Source organism: Gymnoscopelus microlampas, assembly GCF_963454915.1.
Source record: "Gymnoscopelus microlampas genome assembly, chromosome: 19".
Taxonomy (NCBI): domain Eukaryota; kingdom Metazoa; phylum Chordata; class Actinopteri; order Myctophiformes; family Myctophidae; genus Gymnoscopelus; species Gymnoscopelus microlampas.
The window spans coordinates 17526286-17543152 of record NC_139956.1 but is presented as its reverse complement, the minus strand read 5'-3'; the positions used below and the strand labels follow the sequence as shown (position 1 = coordinate 17543152).

The following is a 16867-nucleotide window of genomic DNA, read 5'->3' as shown; positions in this document are numbered from 1 at the left end:
AACGATATGTCAATTATGGTCATTTTCCCTATTGAAAACAAGACTACCTTATCAAGTGTTCTCCAGGTACGGCAGATGTTTGCCATGGCTGAGAGATGCTTGGACAGCCCTCAAGTGGCTTTCAGTCACAAGTCTGTCAGACATTCGCTTGTAGATGTTTCTACGTACACACAACCTTTGCTTCCTGAACGGGACTGACCGCCTCGGAGATCAATCACGTGACTCTTTCCCTTCTCACTGTTTCCAGTCTGGAGACGTAGTCTTCCTAGCAGAGAGTCCCACAGTAGACCTCGGTTCCATAACTACACACGGGCAAGCACACACACACACACACACACACACACACACACACACACACACACACACACACACACACACACACACACACACACACACACACACACACACACACACACACACACACACACACACACACACAGTAATGGATGATTAGTGTTTCTAACCCTCACGTGTGTGTGTGTGTGTGTGTGTGTGTGTGTGTGTGTGTGTGTGTGTGTGTGTGTGTGTGTGTGTGTGTGTGTGTGTGTGTGTGTGTGTGTGTGTGTGTGTGTGTGTGTGTGTGTGCGCGCGCGCGTGGGCGTGTTTATATCCATGTGTCAAACCTCAGTACCTCAATAGAGATGTGTGAGTTGAGGTGTCTCCTGTAAAAAATTGCCAGGAGGTTGAACTCTGGATTTCCATCCTCCTTAAACACCCGCGTTCTAATGGTGTCATTCTCACATCGCACCACAGCATACACATTCGGGGCTGTGGAACAGATTATGCACAGCAAAAGTTAACTCTCAGAGCCAAATGAACACTCTGGATTTAGACACAGAGAGAGGGAGCACGTGGGTAAGTACTAGTAGGCAGGTAGATTGATAGACAGACAGACCTTTATGTTTGGGGTGACTAAGTCCTGACGCCCTGTGGAGATGGACAGTGGTCACCATTCTGGGCTGAGGTAGACAGCACTGGAATGCAGACGGGGATGGTAAATCCTCCCGCAACTCCCTACATGGATTAGAGGGAGGAAGACAGGAAGGAAGGAAAAAGGGAAGAAAACAAAGAATGAAACAGAAAATCGGGTTTCAGGATCGAAAGAGGAAGTTGTGTGTACGGATATACATGGTTAACTACATTAACCTGTATAAACCCCTCCGCACAGGGTACTGTTTACTCCGGATTGTCAGTGAAAACCACTCAACCAAACTACAAATAAACCCAATAAATAACAACCTTGTCTTTTTCTCATTTATTTACTAAACACACTCATACAAATACAAACACACTTCTACCTAAACTGTGTACAGTATTCTCTGACCAGCCCGTGTACTCCACACACGAGGCTTTAGCATATAGCCTGGGTTAGCCAGCAAGCTAGCAGCAAGCAATGGCGATGTAATAATTGCAGTAGTATTGGCAGTATTGGCAGGTTATTTTACTGTAAGCACAGAAACACACACAAACACAATCATCAATAACAGAAAACGTTACAGACTGTCCGCACACAAATGAACATAATAAAAGTACTCTACAGCACAATTATACACTTTCATATACACTAGCGTCTCTGCTCACCAATGGATCGTCCGGCTTCTTAAACAGCAACAAACGCACTGAGGAACGGAAAGACGCGCCTGCGCATAAAGGACTGTTGACGTACTTCCAGAGTCCATTAAAATATGCCCTCCCAAAGGCGGCTTTAGATTGTTCTACGTCTAAAACCCAGCCGAAACATGAACACATTATTAAACCACAAATCACCTCTAAATCTCTTTATAATAACAAAATTATTCTCCCGTCCCATAACCGCAAGAAAAGATTGTATACTTATAAAATAGATAAATAATAACGTAAAAGATGTAATAACCTCGACCAACCACTAGGGAGATCCATCCACTTACAAATAAACTATAAATCACCCCGACCTGTAAACAGGTGAAATATAATTCTAGAACTATATCAAAATAGCATGAAAATAGCATAAAACCTAACATTGTGTATACAGTACTTTCTCAATGACATTCAGTGACAAAGCGTGGTCACGTATAATGTACCCAAGCTATCCTTGAAGTCACTTCATTTCAATATCACACTAAAAACAAAAACAATATTGCGCACAACATGCACACCCACGAACTCACACACACATACATACCTGAGTTGGATGTGGGAATGGGAGAAGAGGCGTAGAAGGAAACGCCCTGTAGAGCCTGGCAGAAAGGTGGTGGGCAGCACGGCGTAGCGGCCAGGGGCCATGGTCCCCCTCAGGGTCACACTACGGGAGTCCATGTAGATGGAGCTGGCTGCCTGCTCCACCACAACCTGCACACGACTGCAGCGGTTCACCTCCACCTGATGAGAGAAGGGTGGAGCTAGAGAACGCAGCAACCAGAGTCTGAGGCTTTAGTCCACTGTTTCCCGTCAAGCCAACGTTTGGGTCACGGACCAAATTTTAGCGCCGCATTGTGAGCCTGTAGATCTGCTATTTTCTATATTCCATGTAATATGTATTTATTATACACATTTTCATGCGTACAGGGAATTGGGGAATGAATTGAGACAGAGCCTTGCCAAAATGTATTTAAATATTTTTAGAGTTGTCTTGGACTGAACTAAGTACGCACATAGTCACCATTCTTCCTCACCCACAGACATTTCTCAATCACCCACAAACGTCCATGAATGTGTGAGTGGGTTACATAGCTGCCCATAACAACACACACAAATAAGCCCTCACCTTCAGCACCTCAAAGCCGATCGGTAAATTCTCTCCTTCTCCGTCTCTCCTCCGTATTCTCCTGTCCTCCTGCTGCAGACAGATCAACACCTCCTCCTCCTTCCCACACACCTCAAACATGAACTGCGGAAGGAAAAAAACCAAGCAAACAAGTTAAATTCAGCAACAAGCAAACAATCACTTGGTCATCTTACCACACTGGGCTGCACAACTCTTGCTTCGGGCTGGTTAATAGCACCATTTTGTGCTATCCTCAGACCGATGGAGTGACCATGTCTGGGTGTTGTGGTGTTGTGGTGTGTGGCATTCATACCTGGGGGTTGTGTAGGAAAGTGTCTCTGTGGTTGATGCAGCCTCCACATCGGCTCCTCTTATCCAACTGCGCCTCCCACCTGCAGTCAGGCTCTTTTCTCTCCCTGTGTTTGTCCTTCTTCGCCTCTTTGACCGCGACCACCTTCCCACGCTTTTCTCCTCCTGCTCCTCTCCCTCTCTCCCACTGTCTCTCCCCAAGGCGGGCCTCCTTGCGGTCGCCTCTCTGCTGGGTGGTGCCCGGCTTGGCGCCGTTCTTCCCCGAGGCCAGTGAATGGCTGCTGCGGAGGAGGGTGGAGGAAGAGGTTCCAGGGGAGGTGGGTGCTGGAGCCCACTCCCCGAAGCAGCGCACCTCTCTCCAGTGAGAGGCAGGCCACAGCACAGGTTTTTCCTCCAGCCAGCATACCACCACATCAGTGAAGTAGTGACAGAAGTCCTCAAACTCTATCCTGGGGAGGAGAGTGCAAGATTAAATACTGTAGGCTACTGCATGTATCACATATGCAGTCACAGTGCAATACTCCTGCACTGATCCTGTGAAAAGCCCTGATTACTGGCAAGCATTCCAATCAGTGCGATTAGATGGACAGTAAGTCCTCAGTATGCAGGCTACTGTATAATCATAGCCTGGTTCCATACCATAGACCCCGCCCACTCTCTGAGTGGACTGCCTCTTGGTCTGGTGTTGTAATTGTGAACCTAGGATTTCTCCGGTACAAAATGTACCGGAGAAATGAGAGTCGGAGGTGGGGGTGGGGATCCCTTAGGATTGGTTTAGGGAAATACTTGTCCCCTCCCCCTTGTAATCGCCTACACTGGAGCCAATGTCAGACTGAAGCTCCACACAGCTTCAGTCTGATAATCAGGCTAGTATAATCATACAACTTGTCCGTTTTATTTCTTTATTTCTATATAGGATTCACGTACATTTTTGGGTTCTATTGTGTGTTTGGAATGGAAAGGTAAATTATGTAAGGTATATACAATTCAGAGCACATATAAAACAGTAAACACACCGTTTCTTTAACTCTTTGTTAACATCATAATAAAGTACAGCAAATCAACCAAACAAATAAGAGTAAAATGTGCGCCGTGTGAATAAAGGTTGTTGGCAAATATCGTCATCATCAAACATCTACCAGAACTCGCCGACATCTCGGACAGAGAGCCCCATCTTCTCCCTCTCAGCGCGGCCTATCTGCTTCCACTGCTGAGACCTGCAGGGGGCGACCAACAACCAATGGTGGAAAAAGTATTCAAATGTTTTACTTAAGTAAAAGTATCAATACTATGCAATGTAGAAGTACTCCGTTACAAGTAAAAGTCCGGAATTCAAAATTGACTTGAGTAGAAGTACAAAAGTATTGGTATCAAAATGTACTTAAAGTACCAAAAGTAAAAGTACTGAAATGTTTGAAAATAGCAGATCTACAAGCTTGCAAAGCGTAGATCGGCTATTTTCAAATAGCCTATGTTTAAAATAGGGCTAGTAACTAGTAACTAAAGTTTTCAAATAATTGTAGTGGAGTAAAAGTACAATATTTGCCTCTGAGATGTATGGAGTAGAAGTAAAAGTATTGAAAATTTGAAATACTCCACTAAAGTAAAAGTACCTCAAAATTGTACTTAAGTACAGTACTTGAGTAAATGTACTTTGTTACTTTGCCAACAACAATGAATGTGACACCCTGAAGATGTCAGTTTTACAATAACCATTGTTTTTAATATTTCTTGAACGAAACAGCCATACAAATAAATGCTTTTGAATTTCTTTCCAGTAGAGTGCCTTGGATTCTTTTCATCCTTTGTTGAACTTTTGGGATCCCAACCAAAGAGCACCTTCATCACACATTTTGTCTTCATCACGCAGTCTGAGCAGCACTCCAGAAGTTTTTTCTGAACAGTAAATGTGTGCTATTCTGTGCAGGCATTAATTGGCATTAAACCCTTGACAGTCAGAAGTACAGCGAGATCCAACATACCTCACATTTAATTATTATACTCAACTAGAGCAGACTCTATACTCAAAGCATTTATTGCTCCATTTTGGCTCTTTTTACAGTGATACTCTAGGTGACACATGTCCCTGTGTGTACAACAATGACGCAGGCATCTAGTAAAGACCATTCCAAAAGCATTGTAAACTGTCAGCAATGCCAGCAAAAGTCAGCAGAGTGCGGTGACATTGTAAAATGCCGGGGGAGGAAAAAGAGGATTCGCATGGTAAAATTGTCAGCAGAGATTTATCTGTTTTTCCCAAACACCTGCAAAAAAGTAGAATGTTTTCAACAGTTAAGCACATCTTTCACGTCTGGATGTATCTGTGACCCTTACCCCCGACTCCAGGCCCCTGTCCAATCCGTGGTGCCCCAGGGGTTCCTCATGCGCACCATAAAGACCCGGGAGACCCCACACTTATTCAGTAGCTTTTCCCCAAATTGCACCTTCCTCAGTGCGGTAATCCCATAGGCATGGCCCCGCACCAGACCACAGTCTAGTACGGTCTCCACAGTCTCACCCTCTGCTGGCTGACACAGACACACAGAGAGGGGTGTAAGATTGGATCCTGCATCCAACACAAAACAAAACAGACATCAATCAATGTCATGGAGACAGAGAGACAGATGAACAGGCAAGCAGACAGACAGACAGACAGACAGACAGACAGACAGACAGACAGACAGACAGACAGACAGACAGACAGACAGACGGGAAGAGATCAAAACATGACAGTGTTGTCTTCTGGAAAAAAGACAATCAATAATGATTCTTAAAGGGACACTATCACGATTTTCAACATTATGCCGTATCTATATATTAAATGACCTGTGGCAGAACATTTTATTGTGATGAGCCATGACAAGTGATGCAACGCTTTGTGAGCTTGTAGATCTGCAATTTTTGCATTTTTTTTTTCAAAGTGGTTCAAATGTACTGTATATATTTATATTAGTACTGAAAAAGTATTAATATATTTTTGTATAGTTTAATATACAGTATATTGCAATAAGTGCGCTTGAACCCGTTTGGGAACCACTGCTACAGACTATGATAACAATCAACAATGAATTCACATCAACAGCGTGATAGTGTTCCTTTAATGTGTTCTTTTCAGACTATCATGTTGCATCCATAATAATATTAAGATTCATAGTTGCCGTACTCGTATAGAGCAGGTGATGAGGGCTTTGCTTTCGTGGGCCTTGGCCAGCGTGTGGAAGAGCGCCCTTCTCTGGTCACTGTGCTCTGTCAGGGCCTCAATGTCCAGGGTGAGGGGCTCCGACACACCCCCTGTGAAATCGATCAGTGCCTCCGCTGTGTTGCCCCCCTCCAAGGCCTCATAGCATCCATTTAACCTGATGTGTTGGGCAAAAAGAGTTGGTTTATGTTACCACTGAGCTCAGATCGTGTCCTCCTTTAGGCAAAAAGAGGACACGATTGATTCATTAATTATTCACTGTGGTGTAATTCTCTTTAAATATGAATCAGGTTGTTATAATAACAGTTTTAGGAAGTTAACTCCTAAAATTGTCCATCCACATCACTACGAGTGTGATGCTTGCTTGCCCACAAAATGCCTCATTGGGAATACTGAAAAAGGCCAAAACTGACATAAAGTAGAATAGTGTTGGCCTCCAGAGAAAGGCCAAAACTGACATGAAGTAGAATTGTAGAATTGTCTCTGTCAATATGGATTGGATCATAAACATTGTTGTTTCTATAACCATGAAAAAGTTACGATGCTCATTAAAATCATGATAGTGTCCCTTTAAGTTGACCTAAATTTCAGAAGATCCAGTCAGACTGCTTGCGTGAAAGAAAAAAAAAAGACAGAAACTCTATCTTCACCAATCTTATCAGATAACCAGACAGCGTTTTCCATTACCACTCACTTGGCATAGGCCTTCTCCAGCAAAGCGCTCCAGAACTCCCGGGGAGTGGCAGAGCGGCAGAACAGCAGCACACCGTCCTCGCTCACAGGGAGACGGTCGTCCACCACCACATCCAGCCATCTGCCAAAGCGCCAGAAGCGGAAGTGGAAGATCCCAGCGTAGCGACGTTTGGGGTTCCATTCCTGTTCCATGTGATCAGGAATCACCTGGTAGGAAGGAGTTGAGGCAGTTATGAGGAATCCGAATCAGTGATTGTCACATCGTTATTTCCATAGAAAAAAAAGAAAGGGAAGTAGAAGGTGGGGGGGGGGGGGGGGGAAGAGATCAATCAAAGAAAACAAACAAATTATCAATTATATTATTATTATCAATTATCTTATAATAATAAAGGTGCTATTTAACCCTGCTTCTGGTCAGACTGAATAAAATACATGCATTTCCTTTTGGAAAATGTAGACAGTCTGATATGTTTGATATATTATGTTACATTTCACAATTTAAAAAATGTAATTACAAATTTATGTCAACCATATTAACCATTGCATCCCTTTGTTTTGTGAATGTTTTCAATACTTTTGTACTATTTTTTACTTCAAAATAGATCAAACAGATCTACAAGCTTAGATCAAATAGATCTACAAGCTTTAACGCGCCATGATGCGATACATGTTGAGCTTGTAGATTGGCTAATTTTGCTATTTTTTTAACGGTTAAGGCAACACCCTCTACTCAGTTTGTTTTTTTACAAATGGAGCCCTGGAGGAAGGGAAGGTTGGGAAGTTAAGGAAGAAGGAACATTTATTATGAAATTCACTCAAGTACATCATTCATAATCATCTCCCTTTTTGAGTATAATATACACAAAAAAGATGAACTGACAAAACTGTCTCTCCACATTGAAAACTAATATTTATACCATAAGTCAGTGGTTCTCAAACATTTTCAATGTCAAGGACCCCAATCTGAAAATATTTTGTGCCAGATCCTCATAAGAGTAGATTTGTCTTAAATGTTTCCAAATTATTCAACATTTTCAAAAATGTTTTAGATTTTTCCAAATTGTTAAAAAATAGCAGATCTACAAGCTTATAGATGTATAAAATAGGGTTAAAGCGGTTACACTGATTTTGATGTTTTAACACATTTTGCTGGGGACCCCCTGCAAACCCTTCACGGACCCCTGGGGGTCCCCGGACCCCATGTTGAGAACCACTGCCATGAGTCTTTCAGAACATGAACACTCAAACCCACACAAACCTTCTTCCAGAGCGACGGCTCTGATGCCACACAGGAAGTGGCCGCCACCATCCAACAGTTACCCAGACTGCCTTGGTGCAAATCCCGTGTGCTGATGCCATCAACAAACAAACGTGGATCCTTACATAAGTCCTGGGGGGTGTGTGTTCCAGGACAGAAAGAAAGAGATAGAGATAAAAATAAACATTCAGCTTTGTCAAGGAGCACATGCAGTGACGAATACACCCTCCCCGCTCGGCTTACCTCCCCGAACACGGGCCAATTATGTTCGTATATAGACGCTCGACAAAGCCGGACGCAGCGCAGCGGATTTGAACCCCATAGACTCTTTTTGCACACCAGCTTTTTTATTGTGTTTGTATAATAGCTAAATTACTGTGTCATTTCCCCTGAAGACGGCTATTTCTATTTTTGGGGGTGGGGGGGAGGGTGGTTGCTAGACAACGGTCAACATGACCAGTGAAATCACCATTGTTAGGCAGCGATTTCTGCTGTGTGTGACGTCAGACCAGAGTAGCAAGAGGGAGAGAGAGGGGGGAGGGATGTAGGAAAGGAGAGGGAGAGTGAGAGTGTGAGAGAGGTAGAGAGAAGTGCCTATTTATTCCATGGAATAACCTGGCCAATGCCGGATACTGAAACCAGAACACGCTGATCGACGCATCGCTGATCGATGCATCGTTTCCTGACACATTGTCAGCTGTGCAAGCTGATAACGTACCTCAAAGCGCCACTTTTTCTCCTTGTCTACTATGAAGTTTTGCAAATTTTACAGTTGTTCAGTACTGTAAAACATACTGACATAAAGAGACACACTGTTAAAGACAAATAACCCCTTCATACACACACAAGCCCCGCCACACACATAAACAATCCGGGGGTCATGAAACTCTAGAAAAGTTATGAACGCAGTTTTCCCTGGGATAATATCAAGTTCATATCAAGTCCAGTTCAGCTGTGTGTGTGTGTGTGTGTGTGTGTGTGTGTGTGTGTGTGTGTGTGTGTGTGTGTGTGTGTGTGTGTGTGTGTGTGTGTGTGTGTGTGTGTGTGTGTGTGTGTGTGTGTGTGTGTAAATGCTCATGAGATTTTAAGTGTTTTGTTCTGCTTCTCTGCTGTTGGTGTGTGAATGGCAACAGAGAGGGGTGACAGGTGTCTCCCTTGCATTGGACTCCCCATGGATGTACGCTTAGAATACCCCAGCAGAGCATTAGGAACACAATACCATTAACACATTGTTCTCTCACCACTGACTGAGCAACTAGACAGCCAATACAGTTTCAGGATGTCATGACATAGTGAAAGTCTTTTGAAACAAAAAAAAAAGGCATGGGTTTCCGAGGCTAGTGAAAGTCTGACTTAAACTTCTTACACTAAGCCAGTGGTTCTCAAGCATTTTCATGTCAATGATCCCAAAATTAATATGCATTTGGCTGTGGACCCCCATCTGAAAAGAGTTTGTACCAGCGACCCCCATACAATATTTGTCGTTAAAATGCTTAAAAAATATGCAAAATATTTCAGCATTTTTTGACAATAGCAGATCTACAAGCGTACAACATGTCACATCCTGACACGTTGTGAGCTTGTGGATTTGCTATTTTCAAATAGCCATTGCATATAGCGTTAAAGTGTTTAAACTGAATTTGTTCCCCCTGGAACCCCCCGAAGGACCCCTGGGGGTTCCCGGACCACACTTTGAGAACCACTGCACTCTACCAATGGGATAAACACTGATCCAAGCCAACAACTTTGCAAATGGGAAACCAATATAATCTAAATCTGAAAGATGAACATTTCAAGAGTTCAAATATTTTTCAATTCAAATATTTAAAATGTAAATTAGATTCAACACTTGACTTGACCTTGACTATAAACTCCTATTCCATTCCATTATTTATATTTGTTACTGTACTACGAGAGGCTATTTAGGCTCATAGCTAAGATAAACTACATTTTCACACGGCTATACCCACCTCGACAATCTGTGCTAAAAACTCCTCTCTGCAGCCTACAAACATGTGCTATTTAAATCAGGTGGCGCCCATTGCATAGACACACCAATATACCCCAGGTCAGTTGGCAACACGCGCCACACACACTCTCAGAAGGTTCGAGTTACACTGTCCTGATAATACTCCTGTAATAGAAAGTGCCTTAATTAACTAGATCAGAATGGAAATATAACGTGCTAAGCACACTGCCTTTAAATGTGGGTGTGGAGAGAGAAGATGTGAGCCAAAGGATATTTGCAAATCATTCTTAGCATTTGTCGGAACGTGTCTGATGGACTACTTGCATGGTGATGGCTGCTTTGGAAAGGCCAGTGAGTGCCAGAATGTTAAGATGATCACAACAACAACAAAAACAAGAAATTGGAATTGATCTTGAGTGTACAAATGGACGCATAAGTGTCAGTATTTTGTAGTGCACTCTATTCCTCGATGAAGATCATGCTTTTCCTCGATGAAGATCATGTGAATTAGCCTGGGTAGCCAGAAAAAAATCAGCTGCGGAGCTCTGAATCTGTCTTGAGAGATTAGCAAATGGTATGTGACTCCAGATTGACAAGTAAAACTCTCTCTGTTATTTGTCATGACACAGTAAAATCCAGAGTTTTAAGTTAACTCTGAAAGTGTACACATTTTTACGCTCAAAGTTAAATCAACACTCCAGATGTACCGTGTCCAGTTGTCCACGTCTCTGCCATGTCTAACTTATGCTCCTTATGTCTCATTTATTATCCTAAAATAGCCGATCTACAAGCTCACAACACCATCGTATGACAAAGTGTAAATCACGCTTCACTCTCACCCTCGGCCTCTTCCATGTGACTCCTGGCGGTGGTTCCCGCTTGTAGAACAGGGACTGAGCGGAGGCGGGGAACAGTGGGTCCTTGAAAAGCACGCCTCGACCTAAGCAGCTCTGCTTCAGCTGACGATAGTTCTGACCCTGGAAGTCGCACACTTTTTCTGGCATTCTGAGCGGGGAGGGGAAGAGAAATAGGAGAGGCAGTGTGTAAGAAATGCTCTTAATACTCCCTGACTTCCATTGCAACTAGAAAAGGGCGTTCCTCTGAGTGCCCATCTCTGCTAGGCTTGGTTGCCAGCCAGGCCTGTGTAAGTAGTCTATCTATAGCTATCTAAAAAAAAACATTCTTAGCATTTGTGGTCAAGCAAAAAAATAAAACAACATTCTAAATGACATAACATATAAACAAGTAACCAAGAAACGTCTGCATAGTATAACCAGAATCTAACTCAAAATAGGTGACGTGAAAGGAATGAGAAGCGGGGTGAGGTGGAGTCTGAAGAGGTGGGTTTTCAGACTTTGGTGGAAGATGATGGGGAGAGAGTCTGCAGTCCTCCTGACCGCAAGAGTCAGCTGGGGAGCCAGGGGCAAGAAGACGCTAGGACTTGCTGAGCGTTACATCAATCAGTAACATACTTTAGGTCCCTTGTCACTTTCCTTGTCACAATCCACTTTCAAGATCATGAATTGTTTTGAAAGAGATGTCCTGGAACACCTAAGCATGCTTGTCTGTCACTTTCAGGGACCCCTTTGCCTATCGAAAAAATGCTGTAGTGGACGATGCTGTACTCTACGATGCTTAAATCCATGCACACAGAAAGAGAAGGCCGTTTTGTCAGGGTTAAGTGATTTTAAAATGTTACAACCGCAACTTTGCACAGTTCTACCATTGCCTGGATTTTAAACTACCTCACCTCTAGACCCTCCCGTTTGTATGTGAGAGCTGGTGAGAACTTCTGGGAACTCAGATTACACCATGTTAAATCAATAATCAAGTGTCAATTGACAATTGACAAATGACAATTTCTGGAAAGGAAAGAAAGGTTTGAGGGTGCCTGGACCCTATCTTAGTCAAAGGCCACCTGTTTGAAATAGTCACCTCCTACAAATACCTGTAGTGAGTAAGTAACTAAAGTAAGTAGCCTTGGGAACCAACGATTCCTGAGCCATGTGGCCCATGGGTCAGGAGCCTAGCTCCTGTTTCTGTGAGGCAGGTTGATGTACGAGTACACCCCATGGTCATGACGCTAGTATGTCACAGGGACTTACCCCTAATCTATCTCTTGATGCTGAGTGCCAAGCAAGGAGGCGTTGGGTACCATTTGTATAGTCTTTGGTATGACTCGGCTGGGGATTGAACCCCAATCTCCCAGTCACAGGGTGGACACTCTAACCACAAGGCCACTGCTGGTTATAAATACCTGGGCATTGAGGCTAAACTAAACTGGAAGGAGAACTCTAATACCATTTTTTTAAAGGGCCAGTCAAGACGATTTTTCCTGTGCAAACTCAGATATTTTAATGTTTGCACCAAACTCCCCCAGGATTTTATATTACAGAAGTAATCAATTAATCAATCAATCAATCAATCAATCAATCAATCAAACTAGTAATGGGGGTGCCCGATAGCCGAGTGGTTAGGATGTGTACGACATAAGCTCTATTGCCTGACAGCGATTCCCCGCGGTTTGACTCCTAGGGCCGGGCAGTTGTAGCCTGGTAAACCATCCCCGTCGCGGAATTCACATTGGAAATTAAATGTGAATTCCGCGACCGGGATGGTTTACCAGGCTAGGGCAGTCGGGCAGACCATTGCTGCGTGTCATTCCCCTACTCTCTATCCTTGTTTCCTGTCTCCACTATACTGACACTAAGGGCAGAAAAGATAACAAACTACAGTAGTAAGTATTTAGTAGTAGACATTTGTTCTATCTTGAGTCAACCAACTACAGTAGGTTGCACACCTGCCTAGGATGTTTGAGTGGAATCTCTCAATCAATGCAACCCACTCAGTGTACAGCAGTGGTTCTCAAAGTGGGGTCCGGGCACCACCAGGGGTCCTTAAGGGGGTTCCGGGGGGTCCCCAGCTAAATTATTGATAGTCACAGTAGGAATCAAATGGACCCTTTTCGACCTGTAACTGGGGGTCTGACTCTGTGGCCTAAAGCATACCAAACTAGCCTGACTCTCAGCCTGAATTTTCATTTCGTTTCACTCCATTATTCAGTCTGAAAGCCCTCTCAATGCAGCCGATTTCTGAGATGGGGGCGTGGCCAAAGTGGGACTCTTTGGCAATTGGTTCATACTGGATTATTCCGATCCCAATTCGTCGTACAGATTTGTAACCGAGAAACACCCGCCTTCGACAGCGTCACCAGACCCTGAATGCGAGGCAAACGATTCAGGGGGTGGAGCCAGGCTAATACCAAACCAGAGGGTCCTTGAAATGAAGAAGTTTGAGAACCACTGGTGTACAGGTCAGGACATGAATCAATGTGCAGTCCAGACATAAGAGACATTTTATGCATCATGAAGTAGGTTAACCATTTGGCAGAGGTAAGTGGGTGCCGAACAGGGTCAGGAGAGGTCAGGGGGGGTGCAGTGAGGTGATGGTACCATTTTAGTCATTAGAGATATGAACTGCCATGGACCCTGAGTCAGCATGTGTGTGTGTGTGTGTGTGTGTGTGTGTGTGCCTGCGTGCATGTGTGTAAATGTGCATGTTGTTTTTGTATCAAGTGGTGGACGAGGTGGTGCGACTGCGATTCTGTGTCAGTGTGTATGCCAGGGCTGGTGTGAGTGTGAGTGTGAGTGTGAGTGTGAGTGTGTGCGTGTGCGTGTGCGTGTGTGTGTGTGTGTGTGGGGGGGGGGGGGTGTGCGTGTGTGCGCGTGTGCGCGCGTGTGTGCGTGTGTGTGTGTGTGTGCGCACAGTGGCGTCTGGCGTCTGCTATAGGGACTTGCTGTGCAGAGGGAACACATGCAGGTGCTTGTGCTTGCCGATACTGCACCAGTCAACAGAATAATAAAACCTGTTTTTATGGAAAAATATAGTGTACATATACTGTAGGAGCACATATACTGTAGCTATGTGTACTGTAGATATGTTCTCCTATGTATAATGGATCTGCATTTGGGGAAGACCTCTTTTTTTTGTAACACAAGGGCAGTTTTAGAGCAAAACTGTGCCTTCATCTGTGCATCGATGTCATGCTAACGGAAGTTTACAAACAGGCAAACACTTTTACCTTTAGATGGAACTTGATGTGTATTCTCTTCTCTGCTCCCTGTGACACAATTCCCTGCCACGGTGGTGCATCCAGTAATATGTCCCCCTTTTGGTCTTTAACAATACTGTGCCATCATTTTGGTCCACTGTCTTGGAAAGCATTCCGGGAGTCCTATTTATGCGGAAGACGCTGACAGCCCTCCATGCAGTTGTGAGTGTCGGAGAGCCAAAAGGTGTGAGTGAATACAGCGTGTGTTCGTTCCCTTTCTCTTCTGTGGCTGTCTGTCTCCGGTATCCCTACGGCAACAGTTAAAGGGCTGCTGACAGGCTGTGGTGCACAGAGAAGCTACAGACCTTTACCTTCCCCTTTGACGCAGTTGGCAGCAGGTGACTTGCCGTCTAATGTCCATAATGTGCCTCCCTCCTTGCTGTCAGAGTCATCCTGAACAAAGAATTTGAGTGAAATTTGAAAAAAAAAAGAAACAGAAATGGACATCCAAAAGTATATTAGGAAACAGTGGGTGATACATGCAGTAAAAAAGAGAACTAATGCCTATTACTGTACCCGACACTATATTTTATACACTACCCCTATCGTGACTGATCGACTCGCCATGCTCTCTTAAAGGAGTACTTCGCCCAATAAATGACTTCATTTCTATCGTTTACCTACCCAGTGGTGTCTTTGACTTACGGAGAATTTTCATTTGTAAAATATTCCTTAACGGTGAATGAAGAATCCAAAAATAATTTAACAACAGCAAAACTATATCAAAAATCTGTCCATAAAGTCCAAAACGCAGCTCATGTGGGGCTTCAAAGTGTTTTCTGCCGTAATCCATTCAGTGCCTTCTCAAAATATGACCATAGAAGAAATAAATTGGCTGTGGGTTCGAATCCACCGTGGTGCATCCGGCTTTGTCGGGCGTCTATATGCGAACACAATTGGCCCGTGTTCGGGGGAGGGAAGCCAAGCGGGGAGGGTGATATTGGTCATTGTACGTAATCCTACGGGCTGGGCGGCACCTGTCAGCGGGGAGTGTTGGGCGGAAGGAGTAGACGAAGGCTCTATGTCCTCCCGGTGGGGGCTCCTCACTGGCAGGTGAGTCAGTAGGATACAACAGCAGTGACAACACGGAATTCATTGGCACAACGACTAAATTGGAAAGGCAAAGGAAGAAAAAATAAATGAAGTAAATAATCGTTTTAAACACTTCCAGGCTAAACTGGCGTGCATGTGAATGTCATGTGAATGAGCTGATGGGCACGCCTATGCGCGTTCTTCGCTTGTGCATTTCACAGGTTGAATCGGAAGTGTTTTTCTTCTGTGGTGATATTTTGGAAACGCTTTTCAGCTGACTTCGGCAGAAGAGAATCTAAGTGATAATATAGCGGCTTTTTGGACTTTACAGTGCATGGACAGATTTTGTATATAGTTTTGCTGAATCAGGTCTCCGATTAATTCCATTCATCTATTTTTTTCTTCAGTTTTGGATTCTTCTTTCGCCGTTAAGGAATATTTTACAAACAAAAATTCTCCGTGACTCAAAGAGCTATAGAAATAAAGTCATTTATTGGGTGAAGTATTCCTTTAATGCTACAGTATGAGTACTCCTGAGATCTTCTCTCATACAGTTAACACTAACTGCTTCAGTAAGTCGTCTACAGTTGTATTATGTAACAGCTTCTACAGTTGAATGACACCCTGAAAACAGATGAAAACACATTGGCTGTGTCAGATTCCACACGTGACTTCACATCCAGGCTGTGGTGGCTACATACATACATGATGCATGTTAAGTGCGTGTGCGCACGCAAGACTGTGTGTGTGTGTGTGTGTGTGTGTGTGTGTGTGTGTGTGTGTGTGTGTGTGTGTGTGTGTGTGTGTGTGTGTGTGTGTGTGTGTGTGTGTGTGTGTGCACGCGCACGCATGCGTGTGTGTGTGTGTGTAACCACGTCACCCAGGGTGATACGACTGTACTAGCTGTGCCTCTGTAACCCTAGATTTGTCCAGACAGACAACAATAGATGGACAGGAACCACGCTGAGTGACATAACACACAATTATAGCATTGCAGTGGAAAGCTTCACTTGCTACAACCACACTGTTACATCAAACGCTCTTTGGGTTTCAGCCAATCAACGGCATGCACACTTTGTCCCCTTACAAACATAGTCAACAGCAGACAGTGTGTTATCTGGTAAATGTGTTCAGAGGGTTAGAAGAAAAACAGGTTTAGGCATTAGAAGCAGTAAAGTGTCATGCATTAGTTCATAACGTGCTGTATGCACATGCAAATGCATTATACACACCAACAAGCAGCGAGAGCACCTTCACCTTGCAACCGTGTTGATCCTTTTAATCATTTTGATGATTTCCTAAGTGTGTCAGAGAGAAAGAGAGCGAGAGAGAGAAGGACAGTGTGTGGGAGGGAGTGAGAGATAGATAGAAAGAGGGAGAGTGTCATGTGAGAGATTATGTGTCTAGGTGCTTGCGTTAATGAGCATGCGTGCACGCGCGTATGTGTGTGTGTGTGTGTGTGTATCTCTTACTGCTGGCTTTGCTTATCTTATCAGGCAGTGTGTATTCTGCCCCTTCTCTGACCCCTCTCCTTCCAACGACTTGATGAAGTC

The 16867-nt window shown here is 44.0% G+C and overlaps 1 protein-coding gene across 1 annotated transcript; it reads right to left on the bottom strand.

The window, feature by feature from the left end:
- Positions 1-14: 14 nt before the first annotated feature.
- Positions 15-16867, bottom strand: LOC311034657 (calpain-5). Its single transcript, XM_084042592.1, has 14 exons — positions 16787-16867; positions 14253-14675; positions 11011-11176; positions 8203-8334; positions 6946-7151; positions 6216-6408; positions 5387-5580; positions 4192-4269; positions 3057-3501; positions 2744-2866; positions 2162-2358; positions 896-1014; positions 632-768; positions 15-302 (listed from the first exon to the last, which is right to left on the bottom strand). The coding sequence occupies exons 3-14, from the start codon at positions 11173-11175 to the stop codon at positions 126-128; spliced, it is 2166 nt and encodes a 721-aa protein (XP_083898718.1). The 5' UTR covers position 11176; positions 14253-14675; positions 16787-16867; the 3' UTR covers positions 15-125.